Source organism: Bubalus kerabau, chromosome 4, assembly GCF_029407905.1.
Source record: "Bubalus kerabau isolate K-KA32 ecotype Philippines breed swamp buffalo chromosome 4, PCC_UOA_SB_1v2, whole genome shotgun sequence".
Lineage (NCBI taxonomy): Eukaryota > Metazoa > Chordata > Mammalia > Artiodactyla > Bovidae > Bubalus > Bubalus kerabau.
This window is the reverse complement of record NC_073627.1, coordinates 40,807,425-40,834,641: the sequence shown is the minus strand read 5'-3', so window position 1 is coordinate 40,834,641 and position 27,217 is coordinate 40,807,425. Positions and strand designations below refer to the sequence as shown.

At 37.3% G+C, this 27,217-nt stretch overlaps 1 protein-coding gene across 4 annotated transcripts in view; it reads left to right on the top strand.

Annotated features, from left to right (window-relative positions):
- PAFAH1B1 (platelet activating factor acetylhydrolase 1b regulatory subunit 1) overlaps nucleotides 1-27,217 on the top strand; it is a 68,493-nt gene that overhangs the window by 19,981 nt on the left and 21,295 nt on the right. For all 4 annotated transcript variants that reach the window (XM_055576910.1, XM_055576911.1, XM_055576912.1 and 1 more), the window contains one exon: nucleotides 11,316-11,537. In XM_055576910.1, the coding sequence (XP_055432885.1) occupies nucleotides 11,506-11,537 (32 nt within the window). In that variant the 5' untranslated portion in view covers nucleotides 11,316-11,505. The remainder of the gene's footprint in view (nucleotides 1-11,315; nucleotides 11,538-27,217) is intronic.

Sequence of the window (27,217 nt, the reverse complement as noted above, 5' to 3'; positions counted from 1 at the left end):
CCTCTTGGCCTCCCCTCTGTCCTCATTCGTACTGTTTGAAACCTTTTGTGTGGAAGTAAAAAGCAAACTGGATTTGAATTCTGGCCCGGCCACTGTTGAACATTTTGACCTTGAATACATGCTCTAACCTTAGTGAACTTGTTTCCTCGTCTGTTAAATAAAATGTATAAGTTTTTTTTTGTTTGTTTGTTTGTTTGTTTGTTTTTTTCTGAGAGTTGTAAGAATTAAATATTTCAGGAAAAGAGCCTAGCCTATAAAGTCATTCTGCAAATGGTAGCTGTTAGGATTATATGTATATGGCACAGTGAGGTTAAAGACTAGGCAGTAGGCTGCTCCAATGAGAACAGTCTAGCCAAAGGAGTCACAGAGGTGGTGATGGGTTGCCTTTGGGGTGAATCTTAAAGGGAAATGGAAAATTGCAAGACATATGGGTGAGGGGGCAGATACCCAAAATGAAATATTTCTATAATGAAGACCTGGGCATGAGGAATGCTGCCTCTTTATACCTTTCTGGAGATAAATGGCCTCACCTGAATTCTGCCTGGCTTTTCCTTACATTCTTTGATTCACACTTAGGCAGGCTTAAGCCAGGGTGAGAGTCACTGACTTTCCTTGGTTAATTAAATTGGCTGCTTAAGTAAAGGAAAAAGTATGCTAAACCTGAATTTGTAAGCCATGTCTAGGTTATAATGTAATCCTGCATTTATAGACAAGTTCTTCCTAACTGCAATTGCATTGTGTGCTGTGCTTAGTTAATCAGTCATGTCTGACTCTTTGTGACCCCATGGACTGTAGCCCACCAGGCTCCTCTGTCCACAGGGATTCTCCAGGCAAGAATACTGAAGTGGGTTGCCATGCCCTCCTCTAGGGGATTTTCCCAACCCAGAGATAGAACCCAGGTCTCCTGCATTACAGGCAGATTCTTTACTTTCTGGCCTACCAGGGAAACCCACCAGGGAAGCAATTGCATTAGTGTATTGAAAATTAGAATCCTATGTCCTCCTTTGAGGTCTTAATGTAGATCTTTGTAAATATTTACTTCAGTAGGTAGGTGAGGGTTTTTGTTTTTGCTTGAGATTCAGATTAATAAGATTACTGCTGTGAATAAATTCAGGTGGATGTATTTGGACTTTTGAGGGAAAAAAAACTTAGAAAATTAGTTTCTAGGAAAAGCTAATAAACTCATAATTGAATACTTTTTCTGCCTCAACAGTGATTTTTCTTATTTTTATAACAGTCAAATTTTAGGTAAAACATTTCAGTGTGATAACAAATGAAAGGGTATTAAAGTAGAGGAGATATGGAAATATTTATTTTAGTGTCTTTATCTCTTCCTGTGTATGTGTGTGTGTAAAATCGTATAGCACTTACTGTGTACCATGCACTGTTCTAAGCACTTTCTTTACATATGTCAGATCATTTAATCTACCTGACAACCCTATGAAAGAGATTCTGCTGTTACTAACATTTAAAGTAGCTTGTACCAGGTAACTTCATTTGTCTAGATAAGGGCGCTTGCAAACTATGTCTGAGAAGCTGGATCCTCCCTGCAGTTTTTGGAAACAAACTTCATTTGTCTAGATAAGGGGGCTTGCAAACTATGTCTGACAAGCTGGATCCTCCCTGCAGGTTGGAAAGAAGCAGAGTAATCTTTTGTAAAAATTTGTTTTGTAAACATTTTTATACAATTCCGCTTCTAAAATAATTTCCGATTTTAATTTTATATATTAATAATTTAAGTTACATGAAGTTGAAATTTCAGTGTCTATAAAGTTTTACTGATACGGAGACACAGATATTCCACATATTATTTATTGTTGCTTTCTTGCTGCAGAAACCATAAGGTCAGCAAAACTTAAAATATTTATCAATACTGTCTATCCATTTATAATAAGTTTGCCGACCCCTGGCCTAGATACAGAGGAGAAGAGATAGGATGAGACAAAAGCAACAAAGTAATATAATTACAAAAGAATGTATGTTTATTAGAACATTCCAGGAAGACTAGGACTAGAGTTGTATAATGAAAAAGCCAGCAGTATTTTCTTCTTGAAGGATTAAAAAAAATAAATAAATCTTTAATAACAGCTTAACTATAATGAAAAATGCATAGTTACTTCAAAGAGTATTGACCCTTTTTTCCTGTTAGTATAAGATGTCTCCTCAAGATGTATCTGAAGGAGTCTGTAAATATTTGTTTGAATTTGGGTGACAGTTGTTGCAGTTACCTTTGAGACCTGAGTACCTTGGCCTCCTGATTTGATTTTCTCCCCTGGAACTCCTCTGAGTTCTGACACTGAAGATTCCTTGATTTCCCCTCCTTAATTTTGCCTTTGGCCCTTTAGGACTGGTTACAGTCTGTAATGTTGCGTATATGGTTCTCTACTGAGGATGTGCGTCAGAATCATCTGGAGAAAATTTTAAAATCTCGATGGCACCTCAGAATTGCTAGGATAAGGCCTAGCATGATTATTTTCAGGAATTTTCTCAGGTGGTTCAAATGTAGACTCATGGTAAAAATCCATAGTTAACCCCACTTCTCCTTCACCTACTTTTAGTAAATCTAATTTGAAAAAAATACAAATGTGGCATTCATTGTTTTGTGTCCCAGAGGTGTTTCTCAGCCTAAAGAGTCATTGCCTAAATTTATGTAAACTCATAGTAGAGGTCATCAGCATCAGTGTGGTGAATTCGTTTTTTATTTTGATGTCATTCAGTATAATAATAGAATGCAAGTTGAAATTTTTGTTAGAGAGCTGTAGTATAATTCAGTATTGTTTGTTTTTATGAGAGACATATTTGGCATCATAAAATCCCAGTGAACCTAGAAATAATGGATTCAGTGAAGTAGAACACAATTTAAAGGAGACTTAATCTTTTTAGGAGGAATAGTTTATATTCCGGGACTGTTTTGTCAGTGGTTCTGTCAGGCTATATGTCTGTAAAACAACCTTTTAAATAGATCTTTTCCTCATTTTCATTTAAGTATATTTTGACATTAGAGTGAATTTAAAAGGAAAAAAGTGACCTGCAATTTCTAAAAGCATATTAAAACAGCAAATAGTTGTCTTTTTTCACGTTCTGTTTCACTATTTATAGACACAAACAGTTGTATCACACAGAAAACTGCTTTGAGATAAAAAGCAGTAGGAAGGGATATACATAGAGTCAAATCTAACCGGGTCAGAATTCCACTTGGAACCCTCAGGTGTTCAAAATGGCTTCATGCTTTAAGTCAAAGAAGAGAAAGATTTTAGTCAACTAAGAAGCAATCTTTGAGCATTGGTCAACAGGTGATCACTGTAGGGACAAAGATTATATCTTGCATTTATTTGGTTGGTGTGTTGTAAGAATGAGAAGGCATCCTGATTAATGTCCATAAAGGGAAAGCCAAGAATGATGAAGTAGACAGGCCAAGAAAAACAAGGATAGGAAAGAGAAGAGCTGAAAAGTCAGCAGTAGTGAGATGGTGCTTATAAGTTGCAGTGGCAGTGGATATCAGAGACTCCCCTTGCAGTGGAGAGAGTGACAATGAAACAGAGGAGAGGAGAGTTCTCAGTTATCTGTTTTGCACCTCGGTAGCCTTTTGTTTGATGCTGAAGCTGAAGCTCCAGTACTTTGGCCACCTGATGTGAAGAGCCAGCTCATTGGAAAAGACCCTGATGCTGCGAAAGATTGAGGGCAGGAGGAGAAGGGGGCAACAGAGGATGAGATGGTTGGATGGATGGCATCATCGACTCAATGGACATAAGTTTGAGCAAATTCTGGGAGATAGTGAGACAGGAAAGCCTGGTATGCTACAGTCCATGGGGTTGCAAAGATTCAGACATGCTGAGTGACTGAACAACAAGCCTTTGTTCAGGACGTTTCTGTTGTCTGTTTTAAGTAGGATTTAGTTTTTTACATTTGATAATCCTTAAGGGCGTTGATTTACCTGGTGAGTATCCAGGGAGTAGAGTTTAAGCAGTATGAGGGGTAAAGAGTATTCATTCCAGTAGAGTTTAATGATAGGCTAAGGCTATAATGTTAATGTCTGCTATATTATTATAATAGAACTGAGGGCTTGGGGGCATATTATTAGGGTTCTCCAGCCAGACACCCAGTAGGATTTATGTATATATCGAAAAGAAAAAGTGACTACAGTCAATCTCTGGGAGAGGGAGAGAACGGAGGGAGAGAGTTTAAGGAATCGGCTTGTGTGGTTGTGAAGGTTGGCATGTCCAAAATGTAACTGGCTGGTGACCCAGGGAAGGGTTGATGTTGCAGCTCCCAAGTCCAGAGGCAGTCTGCTGTCCTTGCACATCTTTCTTTTCAGGCCTTCAACAGTCTGGATGAGGCCCAGCCACATTATGGAGGGTAATCTGCTGTACTCAGAGTCTGCTGATTTAAATGTTGATTTCCCTGGTGGTCCACTGGCTAAGGGTCTGTGCTCCCAATGCAGGGGGCCCAGGTTTGATCCTTGGTCAGGGAACTGGATCCCATAGGCTGCAGCTAGATCACATCAGATCAGATCAGTCGCTCAGTTGTGTCCGACTCTTTGTGACCCCATGAATCGCAGCACACCAGGCCTCCCTGTCCATCACCAACTCCCGGAGTTTACTCAGACTCACGTCCATCGAGTCAGTGATGCCATCCAGCCATCTCATCCTCTGTTGTCCCCTTCTCCTCTTGCCCCCAATCCCTCCCAGCATCAGAGTCTTTTCCAAAGAGTCAACTCTTCGCATGAGGTGGCCAAAGTACTGGAGTTTCAGCTTTAGCATCATTTCCTTCCAAAGAAATCCCAGGGCTGATCTCTTCAGAACGGACTGGTTGGATCTCCTTGCAGTCCAAGGGACTCTCAAGAGTCTTCTCCAACACCACAGTTCAAAAGCATCAATTCTTCGGCGCTCAGCCTTCTTCACAGTCCAACTCTCACATCCATACATTAGAGTTTTTAAAAGAGAGAGAGAAAAAAAAAGTACTATTTCTACTTTCTTCAGATTTATAATCTAAAGCAGTGGAGCATCTATTTACAACACTTGCCTTTAATACTAAGAGTTACTAGACTTGATATTGGTACGAGTAATTCTCAATGGAAAAGGTGGTATCTTAATCATTGGCCCAAAGCTAATTGAAAAAATGCAAAATATTTTGAATATAAATTTTGGATGAGTGACTTAAATCTTGCAAAATGAGATATAGTAGTCAGCTGTAACTAATAGGGAAGTGAGGAAATGGTGTAGCTATTGGAAGAATTTTACTTTTACAGAAAGTGAACTGTGCCTTCACTTAGTCCATCCCTCATTGATGACCCAACCTGGTCCTTTTTTGCTTTAGCTTTTGTTATTGCTTGCCAGCAGCAGGTCCCGGTGAATTGTGGGCTTCCAAGCTGAAGGAGAATAAGAACAGGCGGACACTAAAGCCTAGGTGTTTGATGAAGAACTTTCAGTGATCTAGTGTTTTCAAATTGTGGGGGTGGGGAAAATCTAACTTCTTCATATTAATTAATCATGCAGCACAGGATACTGCAGGGACCATTAATGTTTTAATTACTTTTGACATCTTTGTTTTATTTGAAAACAACCTCAAAACTCGAGAAGCTTATCTCTGTAAGTGGAGAAGTGAGGAAATCACAAAAATTGATGTAAGGAAATGAAGTTGCTCTTGAGGGTACTTTGTTGTCTGATGAAGTCTTACAGAATTAAACTAAATTTAAAAATTTAAATTTGACTGCAGTGTTTTTCAGAATAGGCAATGCATTAATTTCGTAGGTAAGTATACTTTTTTTTTATTTGACTGCATTGCAGTATAGCATTAATGATATAGTTTAAAACTTTTTATGTAGAATAATAGTCAAAGTCAAATATTGAGAACTTAGAGAAACCAGTAACCTCATGTTTGGTGCCATGATACCAAGCATTACTTGGTGAAGTGATGAAGAATTTGCTAGCGCACTCAATATGTCCACCACTATTTAAATGGATGAGTGATGGTCCTCCTCTTTACTTCTGTTCAGTGAGGACTGTGCAAGTCAGAACATATATGTGTATGTTCTGTTGGGTTTATTATACAGAGATCAGGATGATTTTGATGGTGCACACAATTTGGGGATGGTGAGGGGAGGAGAAGACAGAACAAGTGAAACAAAATTTTTATCCAAGGAGCCAGGACCTTGTTTGGTAGATGCAGTTTTCATTTCTCATGAAGCACATAGTTTATTGGCAAACAGGAGATTTTTGTTTAACTCTAGAAAGGTAATATGAAAAGGTACTCAGTAATCCTTGACAACAGCTTCTGCCTTTCCTCGTTGCTGTATCTGGACTGTATTATTTGTATTAGGGTTAGGAACTGTAACCTGCTGTTCAAAGAATGTAAATAATCTGCATTGTTGGGTGACAGTTTCATGAGACCAGGAACCATTGGTAATCCGTTAGTGTAAAAGTCTTAGGTGAGTTTCTTAAACTCTTCTACATCTAATATTAATAATAAGTAAACCTGACAACTAGCATTCTTTATGTCAGTACACCCCTACTGTTAACATGTAATTGCCTGTTTATGTTTTCCCTCATGTACATCCTTTATATATTCTATATTGTTTTCCCCTGTTTCATAAACTCCTAGTTAGCAAGGAACAGTGTACAAAATAGATTATTGATATTTTATAAAAGTTTTGATAAGTGTGAACCCTGTGTTATTAACACACTGAAACAAAATGAGAGGAACTTAAATTAGTAATTCACTCACTAAGATTATTTTTTAATACTCTATTTATTTCCTGTTTTCTATTTTTACTTTTCCCCTTTCTCTTTCTGTGGTGAGGTACTTACCTAAGCCATAATAAACGATGTTGTCTAGGAGAGTTGCTTTGGTGTAGCAGAAAACTGTATACTGTGTTAGAATGTAGAGTGCTTAAGAATTCTGTGTTCCAAAAAACATACTGAAGACGCCTCTGTGTCTAGTGCTCAGGCAACACAGATCTGATCTCTAAGAATGTCTGGATATTGACATGCATGCTAATGGATAAACCAAACTCTTCTTGAAATATGTTTGTGATATATACAAGTAGCTTAGAGGGGATTGTTGGAGTACTGCCAAAATATATTTCAAAAATGATAAGTCTTTTCACTCATGTTGACTTTGGAAGGATTTGTGAACCCCCTTAAAATGCATGTGTGTATTAATAATATTTTATCTTACGTGCTTTTTTGAGGGAAGAGGTCTTGCCTCTTCATCACATTGTCGGATGAATTTAGTGACTCCCCAAAAGATTTAGGACTCCTCCCCAGGTGGTATGAAAATGCTGCCTAGTTTATTTGTACTGTTGGTTATAAATATAGATTGATCATAAATTGTTGTAACGAAAACATTATTAACCTATAGTAGTAAATAACAACATATAATTAGCAAATCAAGAAGTTTCAAATTTAATCATCCTACTCTCTGACATACCACCTTTCAAGTGGTCTCCTGGAAAGTAGAAAACTCAGCTTTCTTGCTCCCTCTACTCTCTGTTTGCCTTTTCAGTTTTCACTTTCTGCACAATGGTGCTTGGGCTCTTTGATCCATTGTTTCCAATCTCCTCATTATGCATTCATCACACATACCCTGTAAACCTTCAACCCAATCCTAGATCTCTAAATGTGTGACTTTTCTGTTGCTGTAGCCAGACAACTGCCAAAGGAAAGTCACATGTTTGTAAGATTGTCACCACCAAAAGTTCATGGTCTCCAGTCTTAAAAATGTCCATCCTGTACTTCCTGTTGTGTTTTTTTTCCCTCTTTCTTCATAGCAACTATTTCAAGCCTCTGAATGCCTTCTTCCTTACTCCCCCTACCCAGCAAGTGACCTCATTTCCTATTTTCCTGAAATAAAAAGATTTCACGTCTTTCTCCTTCATAATACAGTAGAAGAGGTAAGTCATCTTTGTATCTAGATCTCTCATTCCGTTTTCTTCTTCCTCCTCCCGTTGAATATTTCTGTGTTCTGATTTTTTTTTTAAAATATGGAAAACTTCAGACCCATAAACGAAAGTAGGGGAAATTAACCATTCATGTACCCATTACCCAGCTTCAACAGTTATCAACTCAAAGCTAATGTTTTTTCATATATATCCACTTTTCCAAAAATTTTAGAAGCAAATCCCAGACATCATTCTACTGATAGAATTTCCATTGTATATTTTTAAATGACTTAAAAGTAATCACAATACTGTTGTCCCTTGAAACACTCAAAGTTATTCTTCAGTGACATTCAGTCAGTGTTCACATATCCCCAAATGTTTAATTGGTTTGTTTTACAAAAATTATTTATTTTATACTTAAAAAAAAATTTAGATCTAAGTAAGGTCAGTGTATTCCAGTGGTTATATCAATTATCTCCTTTAATCTATAGGTTTCCCTTTCCAGCTCTCTCTCTGTCTCTCTCTCAGTTTCCTTGGAATTTATTTGAAGAAACTGGGTCATTTATTTTATAGGGTTTTTCACAATATGGATTTTACTGGTTATATCCCCGTGGTGTTTTTCACATATTCTTCTGCCCTTTATGCTTCTTGGTAATTGATAGTTGGAGCCGGAGACTTGAACAGATTGAGATTTGATTTTGTGACAATACCTTATAGGTGTGTGGTGTTATTCTGTCAGGGGATACATCATGTCTGGTTGTTTCTTTGTTTGCCTTTGGTTAATTAGGTGGTGAAAATGGTGATACTAAAATTATTCATTGCTTTATTTCTCCTGTGTCTTTTTTTCCTTCCACCATTAACATTTAAGCATCTTGCTAGGTTGAGAAAAACAACAATCCATAAAAACTGCTTTTCAATATTTCCATCTGTTTCTAAGATATTTATGGTAACCATCTTTACTTCATCTTTGTGCACTCATCAGCCCATCATGGGGTCGCAAAGAGTCGGACACAACTGAGCGACTGGACTGAACTAAACTGAATGCTGAACCATGCTCTTATACCATTTTATTGAAATCATTCTCATCAGGGTTATCAGTGAACTCTATAATGAATGAAACAGACCCATTTTCATACCTTATTTTGCTTGACAGTTGGGTAACTTTGGGTACTGTTGATTGTCTCTCCTTGAAATATTCCCATATTGACTTGTGACATATTCCCTCTCCTTTTTACTTCTGTTTCTTTAATTGCTTCCTCTCAGCCTCTGTTGTAGACTCTTTAAGTATTGGTGTTGCTCTGCCTGGCTCTAGTCTAATTATACCATCTCTAAGCAAGTAACAAATCTTTTTTTCGTCCTTAGGTTGGTTCTTTTTAGAGCTGACATATCTAAAGATGGAATGAGTCACACTTTCATCCCTTCATGTATAGTTCTACTTAGTTGAGCTTGTTTCTAATCTAGAAGTTTTTTGAGTTGGCTCCTTGACTGACCTTTTACTCTCACCCTCCTAGTTCTCTTTACAGCCGCTATTCTAGTGTGGCTCTCCATCTACGGTGTATTCTAGCGTGGCTCTCCGTCTACGGTGTATTCTAGTGTGGCCCTTCGTCTACGGTGTATTCTAGTGTAGCTCTCCGTCTACGGTGCATTCTGGTGTAGCTCTCCGTCTTCATTGCTGCAAACATCTTACCTGGTTTCTTCCTTTCCTGTCTTTATGGTCCTTTTTTCACTATAAAAATGAAGGTGATTTTTCTTTAAAAAAGGGGGGGGCTCCCCATTATTCCTATGATAAATTGTAAAGACCAGAGCTTGTTTTCTGGCCTAGTCTGTCCTTATTATCTCTTCAGCTTTATGTTGAATCATCGTCATCTGCTATTTGGAAATACTTGTCACACATTTCACACAGTTTTAACTGCTTGACTGACTCTTCCAGAAGACTGTAACTTCTTCAGTGTAAAGACCAAGAAGTCTTTTCTTTTCCCTCATTAAACATGATGCCTGGTTCATTGTGTTTAGTGTATGTTGAATGGATAAATTGGTGCAGTACACTGTTATATTCAATGATTTCTTTATATCTTAGTTTTATCCTGATTAGGTCATGCTAATATTCTCTTGTAATTCTTGTACATTAATTTGCTTTTTTTGTCTAGAGGTAGTCTCTCCATAGTTAAACTGAACCTTGTAGTGTGCATAATATTGTGGAGTTTTTCATTTTTGCTGCTTCTTTTTTACTCTGATTTATATGATTAATGCTCTGTCAGTGGGTTACTATTGTCCCAATAATAGAAATCTGTAGACAGTTCACGTAGTCACCAACATAAGATAATCCTGTTGAACCTTCTTGTTAGAGTATATGAGTTCCTAGGTGGTTTGGCTTGGTGTGACAATTAAGACTTAGAAAAGTGAGGCTAAAATTTTAAGTGTTCAAACCTGTGTTGACCCATGCAGTTCAAACCAGTCTTGTTCAAGTGTCAACTATATTTCCCAATTACAGTGGAAATTCTGTCTAGCTGTTTTTTTTTCAGGATATCACATACTTTTGTTTTCATATGCTTGTTCTAATGTTTTATCATAGTAAGACTGATAGTAAATAGTTGGTGTGATACTGAGATCTTTCCATGTTTAATTTTTTTCCAGACTTACGTATTTTTAATTGAAGGAAAATTGTTTTGTCTAGCTATATTTATGCAGTGTGATAAGACAAACTGTACTTAAACTTTTACAAAATAGAGGAGATTTGAAGAATAATTCTTTAAGAAATAATTCCTGATTTTTCTTTTACCTACATTTATTCTCATTGAACCGATCATGTGTTGCAGGTACAAAGGGCTCTGAAATATTAACAAGATTATAGAATTGGGTTGTTTGAGTACAAAGAAGTATATACTCCATTCAGTTTAAATACATACTTCTTAAGCATTGAACAATGCTAAATTATTTCTTGATTAAATGTATTGGTTAAGAGGGCATTAGATTAGCTAAATAGTTTATTTACATTATAAATAATAGCAGCTGTTGTAAGATTACTAGTTGCTAACATTCAATCTTGAATTTATTTATGATTAGAACCTTTGACTTGTGGACAGTTTGTGAAATACTTACATTTGTTACTTTTTTCAGGTAATACTTTTTGTAAATTACAAAATTTGTTTTTGTCATTAAGGAAAAACTGTTTTCTTCTCTAGAAGTTATATGTTAATATTTGAAATTCAATAAAATTGAATAGTGTTGTTTTGGCTCAGGTAACTGTTAAAGATTATTTAAAATACATAAAATGACTGTTTTGGCATTGATTTTCACAGTAGGTTAAAAAACATCATCTGGTATTCATATTACCATCATAGTAAACCTCACCTTTGAAAGTGTATACCGCAAGTAATAATTTAAAAATAATTTAAATTCTAAGTGAAAGAAATAATCTTTCTCTCTCTCTCCTTAGGTGGAATGAACCTTACTTGTTGAATATCTCCTGGTTACACGTTGGATTCACTTGTGAAAGAATCATTTTCCCCTGCATGAAAGCCACTTAGTGGCTTATTTAATTATAAATCCAGGGATTGCAAAGCTTTTTGATTTTCCAGAGGAGGGACATAACCACTATATCGAATAAGCTTGATATTACAGCCAAAATGGTGCTGTCCCAGAGACAACGAGATGAACTGTAAGTTTCTCTGTTTTGTGTGTTTTTTTTTTTAATCCTCTCATAAAAGACAAAGTAGTAGATTAAAATACAGCTTTGAGAGATGTATTCTAAATTAATACTGTTATGAGAGTTCAAATATTGGTTTGGGCTATTTGGTCTGAATATTAGAACTGGGTCTTATTTTGACATAGTGTTATTTACCCTTTTGACATTATCATGTGTACTTTTGAAGCAGAAAAAACAAGTAAGTTATTTGGGATAAGTTTTATTCTAAGCTTGTCTTAACTATCTTATGTTCAATAGGAAGGTAGGTGCTTCAAAGCACTTCAAATTTTTTTTTTGTCTGGAATCCATGTATTAGAAAAATGAAATCTTTTATGTTATTGTCACTGCTAATGCCTTTCCTTTTTGTCTTACTGTGTTTTTCATCTTTTATCATCCAATGGCTATTGTATATGAACTTTATGAAGTGGCTAATACAGTTAATGCAAGAGCATTAATGAAAACAGCATGAAGTTATGTGACTGCTACTATTTTATATTGTCTTAAAGCATCCCATATTTTATAGCATTCTGTTTTTATAGATGAGGAGTATTGGGGGAACATTTTAACTTCATATTCTAGGTTTTCTTAGGATTTTCCTGTGGGTTTTAAAAAACTTCATTTGGAAATAATTTCAGATTTATAGAAAAGTTGTAGCATTAGTACAAAGAATACTTACGTTCAGTTCAATCACTCAGTTGTGTCCAGCTCTTTGCAATCCCGTGAATCGCAGCACACCAGGCCTCCCTGTCCATCACCAACTCCCGGAGTTCACTGAGACTCACGTCCATCGAGTCAGTGATGCCATCCAGCCATCTCATCCTCTGTCGTCCCCTTCTTCTCCTGCTCCCAATCCCTCCCAGCATCAGAGTCTTTTCCAATGAGTCAACTCTTCACATTAGGAGGCCCAAAGTACTGGAGTTTCAGCTTTAGCATCATTCCTTCCAAAGAACATCCAGGGCTGATCTCCTTCAGAATGGACTGGTTGGATCTCCTTGCAGTCCAAGGGACTCTCAAGAGTCTTCTCCAACACCACAGTTCAAAAGCATCAATTCTTCGGCGCTCAGCTTTCTTCACAGTCCAACTCTCACATCCATACATGACCACAGGAAAAACCATAGCCTTGACTAGACAGACCTTTGTTGGCAAAGTAATGTCTCTGCTTTTCAATATGCTATCTAGGTACTTACTATACATTTTATCCAAATTCACCTGTTATTTTTTTTTTTTACCATTTGCTCTATCATTTGCACCCTAGCCATGTGTAGTTTTTTAAAAACCATTTGAGAGTTATTTGCATGCATGAAGGACCTTTGCCCCCAGATACTTCATTGTGCAGTTCCTAAGAATAACTATATTCTTCTATAAAACAGCAACTTGAGTAAAATTTAACACTGTTACTTTTTATTTAATGTACTTCAGTTTTGTTGCTTGGGCCAATAATATCCTTTGTAGCATTTTTTCCCCCTCTCTGATATACCATGAAGTCCAGGATTGGGTTTATTTAGTTGTCATGTCTCTCTAATCTCATTTAATCTGGAACATTTCCTCAACCTTTCTTTGTCTTTTATGGCATTAATATTTTTGAGTAGTCTTTAAAATTTTTTCTTGTTGAATGAGAGATTCTTTAAATTCTGTAGTGCTTTACAGTTTTCAGATGTTTCACGCATACAATTTCATATACTTCCATGATTACCCCTTTTACCTCTCCCCACTGATGACCAACCACTGGCTTATTCTCTTTGTGAGTCTGCTTCCTTTTTTTTGTTTGTTTCATTCACTAGTTTGTTGTATTTTTTCAGATTCCACATACACGTGATATCATACAGTATTTGTCTGACTGCGTAGTGTCCTCCAAGTCTGGCCATGTTGCTGCAAATGGCAAGGTTTTCCTTTTTTGGGCTGAGTATTATTCCATTGTATATATACCACATCATCTTTACCCATTCATCTGTTGGTGGACAGGTTGCTTCCATACCTTGGCAGTTGTCAGTAATGCTACTGTGAACATTGGAGTGCATATATCTTTTTGAGGTAGTGTTTTTGGAGTGGAATTGCTGGGTCATATGATAGTTCTATTTTTAGTTTTTTGAGAAACCTCCATACTATTTTCCACATTGGCTGTACCAATTTACATTCCCGTCAACAGTGTTTGAGGGTTCCCTTTTCTCCATAACCTTGCCAGCATTTGTTATTTGTGAGTCTTTTAATTTTTTTTTTTTTTTTTTGGTTGCATCCTGTGGCATGTGGCATCTTAGTTCCCTGACTAGGGATCAACCCATGCCCCCTGTGTCAGGAGCATAGAGTCTTAACCATTGGACCAACAGGGAAGTCTTTTTTTTTTTTTTTCCAAAATAGAGTGTTTCTCATTTTATGTTTTTTTCCTCATAATTAGAGCCAGTGTATGCATTCTTGGACAGAATACTACATAAATAATATTGAATTCTTATCAGAATATCATATCTAGGCGCATCCCTCAATGACGATTTTAATTTTGACCCCTCAGTCTCAGTGCCTATTGTCTCCATTATATAGTTACTGTTATTTCCTCTTCAGCAGATAAGTGGGGAGACACTTTAAGATGATGCAGACATTCTTTTTCCTATCGATATTTCTCCCCTAGATTTGACATCCATTGATGATTCTTGCCTGAATGATTCTTTACTACAATGGTTGTAAAGTGATGATTTTCTAACACCGCTATTAGTCAGCGCTCAGCATTTTACTGTGATCAGTGCACCGTCTTTCTCTTTCTTTTATGTATGTGTCTTTTCATTATTGGTATTAATTCACGCGTTCTTAAATTTCCAGTTGTTTATCATTCATTACTGTTGTACTGTTTGGGTGCTTGAATTGTCACAGATTTCCCATAGGAAATCTTCAGTTTGCTCTTTTATGTACCCCTATCGTTTTTTGTAAGCGCTTCCTTACTTTCTAGGATAATAGGATGTCCCAAGCTTATTGTTTACTTTAACAATTTAACTCAATGATTTGTTTACCTTAACAAGGATTTGCCTTAACCCTAGAATCAGCCATTGCTCCAAGAAGCCCTGGTTCTTCTTAGTGAAAGTCGTTCAGTTGTGTCCAACTCTTTGCATCCCCATGGACTATACAGTCCATGGAATTCTGCAGGCCAGAATATTGGAGTGGGTAGCCTTTCCCTTCTCCAGGGGATCTTCCCAATCCAGGGATCGAACCCAGGTCTCCTGCATTGCAGGCGGATTCTTTACCAGCTGAGTGGTATTTGAGATCAAGATATGGGCATTAAGTGTACTCATTACTAGGGATGTCTTTGCTTCAGAGCCCTTTAAGTAGACAGAACTAGGAAATACATATATGTATTAACACATATACAGACTCCCTAGCTCATATTTGTGCTAAGGTTTCTCAGTCTTTGCACAGTTGACATTTGGGGCTGAGTAATTCTTTGCTGTGGGGGCTGTCCTGTACATGCTTGGTTATTTAGCAACATCCCTAGCTTTTGCCCACTATATGCCACAACCAAAAATATTTCCAGACATTGCTACTGTCCTCTGGGAGGACTGGAATACTTCTAAAATAGTTTCAGAATTATTATTATGTTCATACCAGTGAAAAATCTCCTGAAAAGGGTCCAGAGTTTGAATGCAGTTCTTCCCCCATCTGTTCTACTGAAGACTGAGAGTGTATACTGATACAATGAGTGTGTAAGTTACGTAGATGCATTTTGTGTTTTCTCTCCCTCTTCATGTAGTTATATCACTCATTTGAAATACAGTTGGGTACGTCTGTTCTGTTAATGGTTTTTCCAGTCTGTGTTTTACACTGCCCCTACTCCCCATCTTTATTACGTTTGCTTCCTCGTTTCTCCCTTCTTTCACAGTTAAAAGCAGTGCACTGTATGTTCTCTTTTGCATTTTACTTTTTTTCACTCAACAGTGTCTCCTGGAACTCACTCATGTCAATTCACAGAAATCCTCTTCTTTCCCCACCCCTCTGATAGCTGGATAGTACTCCACTGTTTATACACCAGTTTTTCAACCATTCTTCTGTGTTTGAACATATAAGTAGTTTCCACTATTTTGTAATTGCAAAGAATATTGTAATGAGTGACCTTGCATATGTACTTTTATCTTATAGAAGGCATATCTGGTTTTTAATCATTCTTGTTCCTCTTTTCTTTAGATAGATTTTTTTTCTTTAGGTAGAAGATTCTTTTCTTCTAAATAACTTGTGAGAGCTGACTCCAAGTCTTGTTCATCACCCTCATAATCAGGATGAATATTTAAATCATGGCCAAGAATAGAGGTTTTAATTTGTCTAAAAATCAGTTGAGAAGGGAAGAACCTAATTTCAGGTGGCTAAGTTTTTACAGATTTTGAGATAAGAATTGACTTAAAAGTGTTCATCAAGCAAAGCAGATTTGTCCCACAGATCTAAATATACATTTAGGATATGGATTTAGTGTCTTCCAGTTTTTAGGAAGGAAATAAAATGAAGGGTTTTGCTTTTTTTCCTGTTTTTGAAAATGATCTGAACACATATTTACTATGATAGCAAGAAATAAATGTTTATGTGCCTCTTACAAGTAAGATAAATTTTGGCACCTCGGTTGGCCTTTGTAACACTTTAGCATTTCTAAAGGTTGGCTAGCAGTTTAAACTATAAAATTCTTTTAGGTTTTTTTGGAATAGAAATGAAATTAATTTTTTTACAAACTTGAAACATAATTTGTGATTCAGCCTAGCAAATGTGTATTGCCTGCCTTCTGTGTTCTTACTACTCTGGGGCATATAAACATGAGTAATAACATGAAACCCTTCATGTGGATATGACAATCATCTTTTAGGTAAATCAAGGGTGGGAGAAATTAAAATGTTCCAATTTTACAGCTAGTAACAGAGGTAGTTTTCTGATTTTAAATTCACTATTCATTAAACAAAATTCCATTACCAAAAGAAATGTATGTCAAAATGTAAACCTAACCCCCCCCCCCCCACTTTCTCAGTCCCACTTTCGAGAAGTGGCCACCATTACCCCTATATAATTTTTTTTAAGATATTTTCATATGTTACAAAAATTCCATGAACATCTTTTTTCTCCTTAAGATTTATAAGATAGAATTATACTTTACAACCTGTTTTTAATATTTTTTGTCACCCTTCTTATGAGTTTGGAAATGTTTGCTATCTGTTGCTGGTTCATCTAATAGCAACTTTTGTACTTCTTATACCTCTATTTCTTTATCAAATTTTATGCATTGATTCTCCCCAATGGAAGATGAAGGGAGTCTGTTATTTTTATGTTGTCCTGGTTGATGATATTTGTACTGTTTGATCTGATGTTCACTCCCTAATTCTTTCGTGCAACAACTTTCCTATTGTATTTTTTTAACACTTATATTGAAGTATAGTTGATATATAAATAACTATACACATTTAATATGTACAATTTGATGAGTTTGGACCATTTTTATATTCTTATTTTGATTACTGTATTGTTGGGTTCAGTTCAGTTCAGTTGCTCAGTCTTGTCCAACTCTTTGCGACCCCGTGAACCGCAGTACGCCAGGCCTCCCTGTCCATCACCAACTCCCAGAGTCCACCCAAACCCATGTCCATTGAGTTGGTGATGCCATCCAGCCATCTCATCCTCTGTCGTCCCCTTCTCCTCCTGCCCTCGATCTTTCCCAGCATCAGGGTCTTTTCAGATGAGTCAGCTCTTCGCATCAGATGGCCAGAGTATTGGAGTTTCAGGTTCAACATCAGTCCTTCCAATGAACACCCAGGACTGATCTCCTTTAGGATGGACTGGTTGGATCTCCTTGCAGTCCAGGGGACTCTCAAGAGTCTCCTCCAACATCACAGTTCAAAAGCATCAATTCTTCTGTGCTCAGCTTTCTTTATAGTCCAACTCTCACATCCATACATGACCACTGAAAAAACCATAGCCTTGACTAGACAGACCTTTGTTGACAAAGTAATGTCTCTGTTTTTCAATATGCTGTCTAGGTTGGTCATAACTTTCCTTTCAAGGAGTAAAGTGTCTTTTAATTTTATGGCTGCAGTCACCATCTACAGTGATTTTGGAGCCCAGAAAAATAGTCATCCACCATTTCCACTGTTTCCCCATCTATTTGCCAAGGAGTGATGGGACCAGATGCCATGATCTTACTTTTCTGAATGTTGAGCTTTAAGCCAACTTTTTCACTCTCCTCTTTAACTTTCATCAAGAGTTGTTGGGTAGATTTTGTCATTATGTACCTTTTCAAGATGGACTTACAGATGGACCTCTGTGGGTCATTGCATGCCAGAGAATACTTTTTTTTTGCTCTCAAAATGAATAAGTAAAAAGTGAAGAATTTTTAGATTATACATTTTTCCCACTCAATTGTAAGTATTAATTTTGCCGTGTTTTAGATGGCAAAAAAAATCTCAAATTCCAAAAAAGCAGAAATCACATAGGCCTCATTTGCTGATCATAACGCTATAAAAATGCAATCTGTCCATCTGAGCATTTAAAATATATACTTCTAAATAGCTGGAATAAAGAGAGCAAAATGAACCTTGGGAAGTGAAGAAATCAATAATACGGTACTCACATCAAAAACCCCTAGGATATATAGCCCACTACAGAAAATTAGATAGTCTTTAATGAATCTTTAAAAAAAAGAGAAATGAACTTTCAAGAAAAAGAAAAATAAGCCTAAAGGAAGCAGAGAGAAGGAATTCATAAATAAACGCAGAAATTAATGAAATAGAAGATATAGCTTGGTAATTTGACAGGTAAAATTAAAAACTAGCTTTAAAAATAGACTAAAATGAAAGTGAAAAGACACAAATGAACAGTAATGAAAAAGGCAACATAAAATGAAATCAGGTGATGTTCAAAATTATGAGAATGTTCTCTTAAGTTTGAAAATCTGAATGACCTGAGTGATTCTCTAGGAAAATATATGTGATCAGATTTGTTTAGGAGAAGTTAGAAAACTTGAATAGAACCTTGACTATAGAGGAAATGGTAAAAATAGGTACAGACCAAGTTCAGGTGATTTTCAAGCCTAGACTTCCTGTCAAGTCTTTAAGGACCAGTAACTTCCCAGATTATGAAGTCTCTTCCAGAACATAGGAAAAGGTGGAAAACTTAGGAATTCATTTTAGTAGGGTGGAGTAACCCTGAAAGCAACAGCAGGCCAAGAGGAAAATAATAAAGAACAGTACATGCTAATTCTTATATGAACTCAGATATAAAGAAATATAATAACTGAAGCCGGTAGTATATGAAAAAAATTAATTATGGCCAAGTATGATTTATTGCAAGAATGTAAAGGTTTTTCAGTGTTTAGAAACCTGTTAGTATAATTACTGTATTAATAAACAAGAAAAAAATGTGGTCAGTCCAGAGAATATAAAAATTGTATTCTTAATACCCAATCCTTATTGTTAGAAATTCCTTAGAAAATAAGAAATCGAATATTTACTTAATTTGATTAAGGCTTGTTGCCAGAATACAGCAGACATTAGAAATATCAAGTGTATTTCCATTAAAGTCTAGAACAAGTTCAGAGTTCCTATGCTCCTGCTACCATTTAAATTTGTATTTGAGATTCTAGCCAGTGCAGGGAGGCAACAAAAAGTATTAGAACTATAGGAAAGGAAGGAGACCAAGTGTATTTGTAGGTGATAGCATCTGCATAGGAGATCCAACAGAGTCAACAGTAGCTTAAAAATATGATATATTTATGTGTGTCTCTACACATAAAGATGTCTGTAAGATCTCTTGATAAGTCAAATAATCTGGTTGCTAAATAAGATGGTATAATACATTTCTGTTAAATACCCCGCCACACAGCTGTGCATTTCTTTTGTGCCTGTATCTGTGTAGATGCACAGATAAAGGCCTAAAGTGTTAAGCATGGTTACTTCTGAGAAGAAGAATGAAATTGGATAAATGTAGAATGAAGATGTGTGCCAGTATTGTTTCAGTATTTTAGAAGACAAAATATATTTATTTATTGTGTAAATAAAAAGTAAAAATTTAATATGTTTTCTTTTAAACAAAATAACCATAGAAGATGATTATTCTCTGACATTATAGGTTGCAATGAAGAAGTGTTAGGTCAGCCTATTTCTTTTTGCTTTTCTGCCTAGGTACCCATAGTATCTATACACTTGTTCATGTTCCCCAAGCTAGGTTTTGTTTTGTTTTCTGTTTTTTTGGCTGTGTGGCATGAAGGATCCTAGTTCCCCTGATCATGGATTGAATTCCTATCCCCTTGCAGTGGAAGCATGGGAGTCCTAACTGCTGGACTGCTAGTGAAGTCCCTGGATGTTTTTTATGTTTTTCTCTTAGTATATTTGGTTATATTGTATTGTGTCTTTTGGATTCCTTTTATTTTTAGTTTTATGTTACCTTAGGGTTTTTTTTTTGAAAGTATAGAGTGTTCATCTATAATTTTCTGCTGCTTCCAGAGGTTATTCTTTCTCTCTTTAGCATGCTTTCCTCTAGTTTACTTGCTTTGCTACTTTTCCTCTTCTCTTAAGAAAGTTTGCATGGGTCCTATGTGGCATTTTTGAGTATAGTTCTGTTTTGTGGAAAGAGTGATGAAGCTGGAATAGCTTGAAATTGAGTGTGCTGTCTTAGTACTGTCTTAGTACACCTTTCTACCTAATTAGTATAGTCCTTTGCTCTTGGGGCATTTTACCTCTTAGTTTTCCAGGTCCTTCTTAGGTGAGCTAAATCTTCCTCAAGTCATCTCAGGCCTTTTTTGGATAATTTTTTGTTTGTCTTCGTTGGCTAATTCTGGCTGGCACATGTAAAGCTAATTCCCTTAACCCTTCTCTTAAATCCCCCTTTACCTGTACACAGTGTCACTGCCCTAAGACTCCCCCGTGATTGCTTGTCTGTTGCTCTCTCCAAAGCTCCTGAAAACCACTGATCTTTTTACTCTAGTTTTGCCATTTCTGGAAAGTTGAAATCACATGGTATGAGGCTTTTCAGAATTACTTTTTTTGGTATTTATTTTGAGGTTCCTTCCTGTCTTTTTGTTACTATATTTTTAAGCTGTGTTTTGCTTTGGAAAAGACTTCCCTTGTGGCTCAGACGGTAAAGCGTCTGCCTTCAGTGCAGGAGACCAGGGTTCAATTCCTGGGTCGGGAAGATCTCCTGGAGACGGAAATGGCAACCCACTCCAGTATTCTTGCCTGGAAAATCCCATGGACGGTGGAACCTGGTAGGCTACAGTCCGTGTGGTCCAAAGAGTTGGACATGACTGAGCGACTGAGTGACTTCACTTTCACTTTTGCTTTAGAAAACTAAACCTCTTCAGTTATTTGAGGAATTCAAGTTTTTCCTGTGCATGTATTTTAACATTGTATATATTTAGTGTCTATTAGAAAGTGACTCTGTCCTGGCCTTTAAAAAAAGAAAGTAAACATCTGTACTTTGCTACAAACTAAAATTAGATCTGTGCATAGGAGTACACTGCTGCTGCTGCTGCTGCTAAGTCCCTTCAGTCGTGTCGGACTCTGTGCGACCCCAGAGACGGCAGCCCACCAGGCTCCCCCGTCCCTGGGATTCTCCAGGCAAGAATAGTGGAGTGGGTTGCCATTTCGTTCTCCAGTGCGTGAAAAGTGAAAGTGAAATCGCTCAGTCGTGTCCGACTGGCAGCGACCCCATGGACTGCAGCCTACCAGGCTCCTCCGTCCATGGGATTTTCCAGGCAAGAGTCCTGGAGTGGGGTGCCATTGCCTTCTCCAGTACACTGCTACCTGTGTGAATTAGAATCTCTTAATACTTGGCAACAAAGGCAAAAGATATGAATTGAGTGCTGGGACTGAAATGAGACTGTAACTGTAGTTCATACCCTTTCAATTTCAAATTTTTTATGTTAAACTATATTTTCATTGACTATAAATATAAGTATATATTAGACATACATTTCTTAATATGTTGCTTTCATCTAGCTTGTTTTGAGGTTCTGCTGGCTTTATATTTCCTTGGGGTGATAGAGTATGAGCCCTTCTGAGTCTTCAAAGGAAGATTAAAGTCATTCTCAGTTTGTGTTATATTTAATCTTTTTATTCTTTGAAAGCTTTTAATTGAAATATTTAATTCAGTAGAACGCATCATATTCTGATCATTCCAAAATAACAAATAATGATGTACAGTCCATGGGGTTGCAGAGAGTCTGACACGACCTAGAGACTAAGCGCATGTACTGTAGGAGGTGCTGGTATTTTCTGTTGTTAATGTTAGACTTGTCAAAACAGTAATAGTAAATAAAGCATATTTCATTTGTGAAATTGAACCAAGATTATAAAATTGCTTAATGTTTCAAGATACACATTTCAGCATTTATTGAGTGAGATGTAGGCATCTCTAAAGGTAATAAAGATGTGGTCATCAATGTCAAAATCGTTGATTTTCTGTCGAACTCATACAGAGCCGTAGAACTTTTATTGTGTCATGACATTTTGTTTCACTGAACTATTTGATTGTATTTTAGAAGATTGTATTAAAAGAGAAGTCATACTGAAAAGAGAGGAGGACAGTGCCCCAAATACAATTAAGGAAGTTGAGAAAGTTGTATGCTGAGTGGCTCCTGTTTTTTTTGTGTGTGTGTGAAGCTGACGGTCAGCTGAAAGGTGGGATACAGTTAAATGTTGGAGAGTACAGAAAGGAGACTAGGGACAAGTGAATGATTCGTCAGGCAGCACTGGAATGACAACCATGTATTATGACTTGACCCTTACAAGTTTTTTTAGCCAGGTAATTCTAGGGATGTCTGTTGTAAATATCTGATTTTAAATGATCTTTACTTTTATGCTTTAGGGCTTATTTATGATGCTCTTTGTTTATTTAGTTGGTATCCCATCTAATCTTCCTATATGCTTCTGATAAGTAAGTCTTTTTAAAATGTCACTTAAACTGCTTTTTCTTGCCTTGCATGTCCTTCATAATGTTTCTGTCCTATCTTTCAGCCATTTCTGTCATACGTTAATCTCATTTCCAGTATTTATATCTATTATTTATGTGGATCACTTTTGGAACAATTTTAAGTAATGGTGATTATAGGTATTGTTTTCTTGTTCTTGGCATTAATGCAGATATTTCTAGTGTTTTACCATTAACAGTATTATTTATTGGTTGAAGGTTTGATGGATTTCTTTTTAAAATATTAATAAGATATCTTTTTTAATATTAATGAAGACCTTTCTGTTGTTAAAGAATGTTCTAAAATCAAGAATGTTGAAGCATTTGATCATACAGATATTGAGATCTTCATCATATTCTCATTCCCAGTTCCCCTCAGTCTACCAGGTACCTGTTCTTTTACTTAATGATGAAGATAAAAGTCCACTTACCGTGATTTACCTAAATTTTATTTTCCATTACTTCACCACTGCCAGAATTAGGTCTCATTGTAACCTCTTGCTGTGCTTTACTTGTCCCAGGACTGGTAGTAGTTGAATCCTGGCCTACCCTTTTGAAATATATTCAAGTGTGATGATGAAGGATGATTATTACAATCCTTTGTCAGGGCACAGGAGGTTGGAGAGGTATAAGACCTATGGCCAAGAACTTACCTTATCAGTACTGCCCTTTCCCCAAAGTCTCAGTGGGTGCTGGTAGCGTACTTAAGAAACCATGTTACCTACCTGTCTGAGAGTTGGCTAATGTTGTACGGCAGCAGTTTGTGGAATGACCCGCAGTAGTGTCTCTGCACTTGCAGTGAACTTTATTCACATCTTCACCAGGATTGTGTAATTCATCTTGGCGTTTGTCTCAAATGGCATTGCCTGGGTCATTGTGAGGGTTGTCTTCTGTAGCAGGGTACTGAAGACGATGATGTGCTCCTGGTGGCATGAACCTGCATGCTAGATCCTGCTGGGTCTTGTCTTCCCATTATCCTGGTGGTGTGCCCTCCTAACCCAGGGTGGTGTGCCCTCCTAACCCGGTAGGGATCCCACATTCATAGGGCCACGGCAGCCTATTAGAGCAGTGCACGTTAACCCCACTGCTTTCCTCATTCCTGAATAGGTGAGATCAGTGTGTCCTTTGTAATGGACCTGGTGAGAAGACATCTCTTTGTCAGTTTCTAACTCAACCTTGTTTTTCCTCATATAAACAATAAAGTTTGACTATTTATAGGATTCCTAGAACATTTTTATTCAGCCTTAGAGTACTGGAGTACAGAGTTTGAAGAAACACTGTTATTGTCATTTTGGTTTCAGAAGACCTGAATTTTGATTCTCAGCTTCACCATTTATTAGCCAAAAAAAAAAAAAAAAAATCAGTTAAGCTCTATGAGCCTTGGTGTCTTTACCTTTGAAAAACAACATCCACTTCGGTCCCCTGTAGTGCATGCTCTGTAATTGTGTCTGCTTCAGTTTTGTTGGTAAGAAATGCTGGGACCCTGAAGTATTCTGCTTTTATTATGGTGTTATCCAATCTTTTTAGAGTCGTTTTTGTTTAACTAGCAGTTCATAGCATTTTGATACTCTTATCTCTATAAGAAGGTGAGGTTGTATATGGGTTGGTAGTGGTGGGATGTTTTGTATGACTGATACTACTGATACTACTGCTACAAAAATTATCTTGGGGCTATAAGAATGAAGAGCATGTAGGAAGTCAACTAAAGTGCTTAAAATACAATCCTTGCATTTTTAATAAACTTAAGAATAGTTTAGAAAAACAAAATCTCATTTGCTATTGTAGCAGTTTCACGGAGAGCAGTAGACTATGTCCAGTATGGTGCTGTTCCACATGTCAGCGTAAATTCATAAAGTCCTTCATCTCAGTTTGTTCTTTTGATTTTAGCCATTTTCTGTGATTCTACACGGCTTTATTGATTTTGGTTCTACTCAGAGTGACCTGTTGCACTTCTGTGTGAATTTTTCTTTGATTCTAGTGATTCTTATTTTTCTTTATCTCTGAAAGCTTAGTAGATTTACTTAACTTGTATATGAAGTTTCTTTGAGAGATTATTATAAACTTGTGCTTTGATGCCCTCCTGTTTTCAAGGGTATGCATCTTCCATCATTAATAAAGTGATGAAGATCAACTCTTGAGTCAACAACTGAAATTAGTAGCCAACTTCAGAAGTACCCTTTAGGCTTTTGTAAGAACCAGCAGATTCTTCAGTCTTATTTATTCTTTCTTTATGTGATGGTGGTATGCCTTGCCTGCGTTAGAGGTTCCGTGTTCTCAGTATCAGTTTAGTTGGCTTAGATGTTGAGTGGCGAGGTGACAGGGGCAGCGGTGCTAGAGTTACTTGGCCATGGGAACCTGGTATTTGATGTGGAAATAGAATTGACTAGACTGTTCTGGGACGGGGTTGTAGACTTTGTACATCATCAGTATGTTGTACTTCCCCTAATGATACCATACACATTTAAACTTCAGCTTTATTTACTGTAGTTTTGTTTATATTCCCTTTTTCTTTGATAATTCAGTATTATGATATTTTGGACCACCCCCAAGAAAAAGAAGTGCAAAAAAGCAAAATGGCTGTCTGAGGAGGGCTTACAAATAGCTGTGAAAAGCAAAGGAGAAAAGGAAAGATATACCTATTTGAATGCAGAGTTCCAAAGAATAGCAAGGAAAGATAAGAACGCCTTCCTCAGTGATCAGGGCAAAGAAGTAGAGGAAAACAATGGAATGAGAAAGACTAGAGATCTCTTTAAGAAAATTAGAGATACCAAGGGAACATTTCATGCAAAGATGGGCACAATAAAGGACAGAAATGGTATGGACCTAACAGAAGCAGAAAATATTAAGAAGAGATTGCAAGAATATATAGAAGAACTGTACAAAAAAGATCTTCACGACCCAGATAATCACGATGGTGAGATCACTCAGCTATAGCCAGACATCCTGGAATGTGAAGTCAAGTGGGCTTTAGGAAGCATCACTACGAACAAAGCTAGTGGAGGTGATGGAATTCCAGTTGAGCTGTTTCAAATCCTAAAAGGTGATGCTGTGGAAGTGCTGCACTCAATATGCCAGCAAATTTGGAAAACTCAGCAGTGGCCACAGGACTGGAAAAGGTCAATTTTCATTCCTGTCCCTAAGAAAGGCAATGCCAAAGAATGCTCAAACTACCGCACAGTTGGACTCATCTCACACACTAGTAAAGTAATGCTCAAAATTTTCCAAGCCAGGCTTCAGCAATACATGAACCGTGAACTTCCAGATGTTCAAACTGGTTTTAGAAAAGGCAGAGGAACCAGAGATCAAATTGCCAACATCCTCTGGATCATCGAAAAAGCAAGAGAGTTGCAGGAAAACATCTACTTCTGCTTCATTGACTATACCAAAGCCTTTGACTGTGTCAGTCACAACAAACTGGAAAATTCTGGAAAAGATGGAAGTAACCAGACCACCTGACCTGCCTCTTGAGAAATCTGTATGCAGGTCAGGAAGCAACGGTTAGAACAGGATATTGAACAACAGACTGGTTCCAAATAGGAAAAGGAGTACCTCAAGGCTGTATATTGTCACCCTGCTTATTTAACTTATATGCAGAGCACATCATGAGAAACGCTGAGCTGGAAGAAGCACAAGCTGGAATCAAGATTGCTGGGAGGCATATCAGTAACCTCAGATGTGCAGATGTCACCAAACTTATGGCAGAAAGTGAAGAGGAACTGAAGAGCCTCTTGATGAAAGTGAAAAAGGAGAGTGAAAAAGTTGGCTTAAAGCTCAACATTCAGAAAACGAAGATCATGGCATCCGGTCCCATCACTCCATGGCAAATAGATGGGGAAACAGTGGAAACAGTGGCTGACTTTATTTTGGGGGACTCCAAAATCACTGCAGATGGTGACTGCAAGCCATGAAATTAAAAGACGCTTACTCCTTGGAAGGAAAGTTATGACCAACCTAGACAGCATATTAAAAGGCAGAGACATTACTTTGCCAACAAAGGTGCATTTAGTCAAGGCTATGGTTTTTCCAGTGGTCATGTATGGATATGAGAGTTGGACTATAAGGAAAGCTGAGCATCAAAGAATTGGTGCTTTTGAACTGTGGTGTTGGAGAAGACTCTTGAGAGTCCCTTGGACTGCAAGGAGATCCAACCAGTCCATCCTAAAGGAGATCAATCCTGAATATTCATTGGAAGGACTGATGCTGAAGCTGAAACTCCAATACTTTGGCCGCAAAGAGCTGACTCATTTGAAAAGACCATGATGCTGGGAAAGATTGAAGGCAAGAGGAGAAGGGGACAACAGAGTATGAGATGGTTGGATGGCATCACCCACTCAATGGAGATGAGTTTGTGTAAACTCTGGGAGTCTGTGATGGACAGGGAGGCCTGGTGTGCTGCAATCCATGGGGTTGTAAAGAGTCGAACACGACTGAGCGACTGAACTGAACTGCTGCTGCTGCTGCTAAGTCTTTTCAGTCGTGTCTGACTCTGTGCGACTCCATAGACAGCAGCCACCAGGCTGCCCGGTCCCTGGGATTCTCCTGAATGCCGTGTAATAGCTCTCTTTTTCTAAACTGTTAAGTGTAAATATGGTTACTATGTAACTTTGATTGGATAGAGAACACATGCCTGATATTCTCAAGTCTCACTGCTCCTCCCCAGCTCCAGTATTTTACAGTGTTCATTTTAAGCCTTACTGTAGAGTGGGATACTGAGGCTACCTTAAGTTCTGAAGCTGTACTTG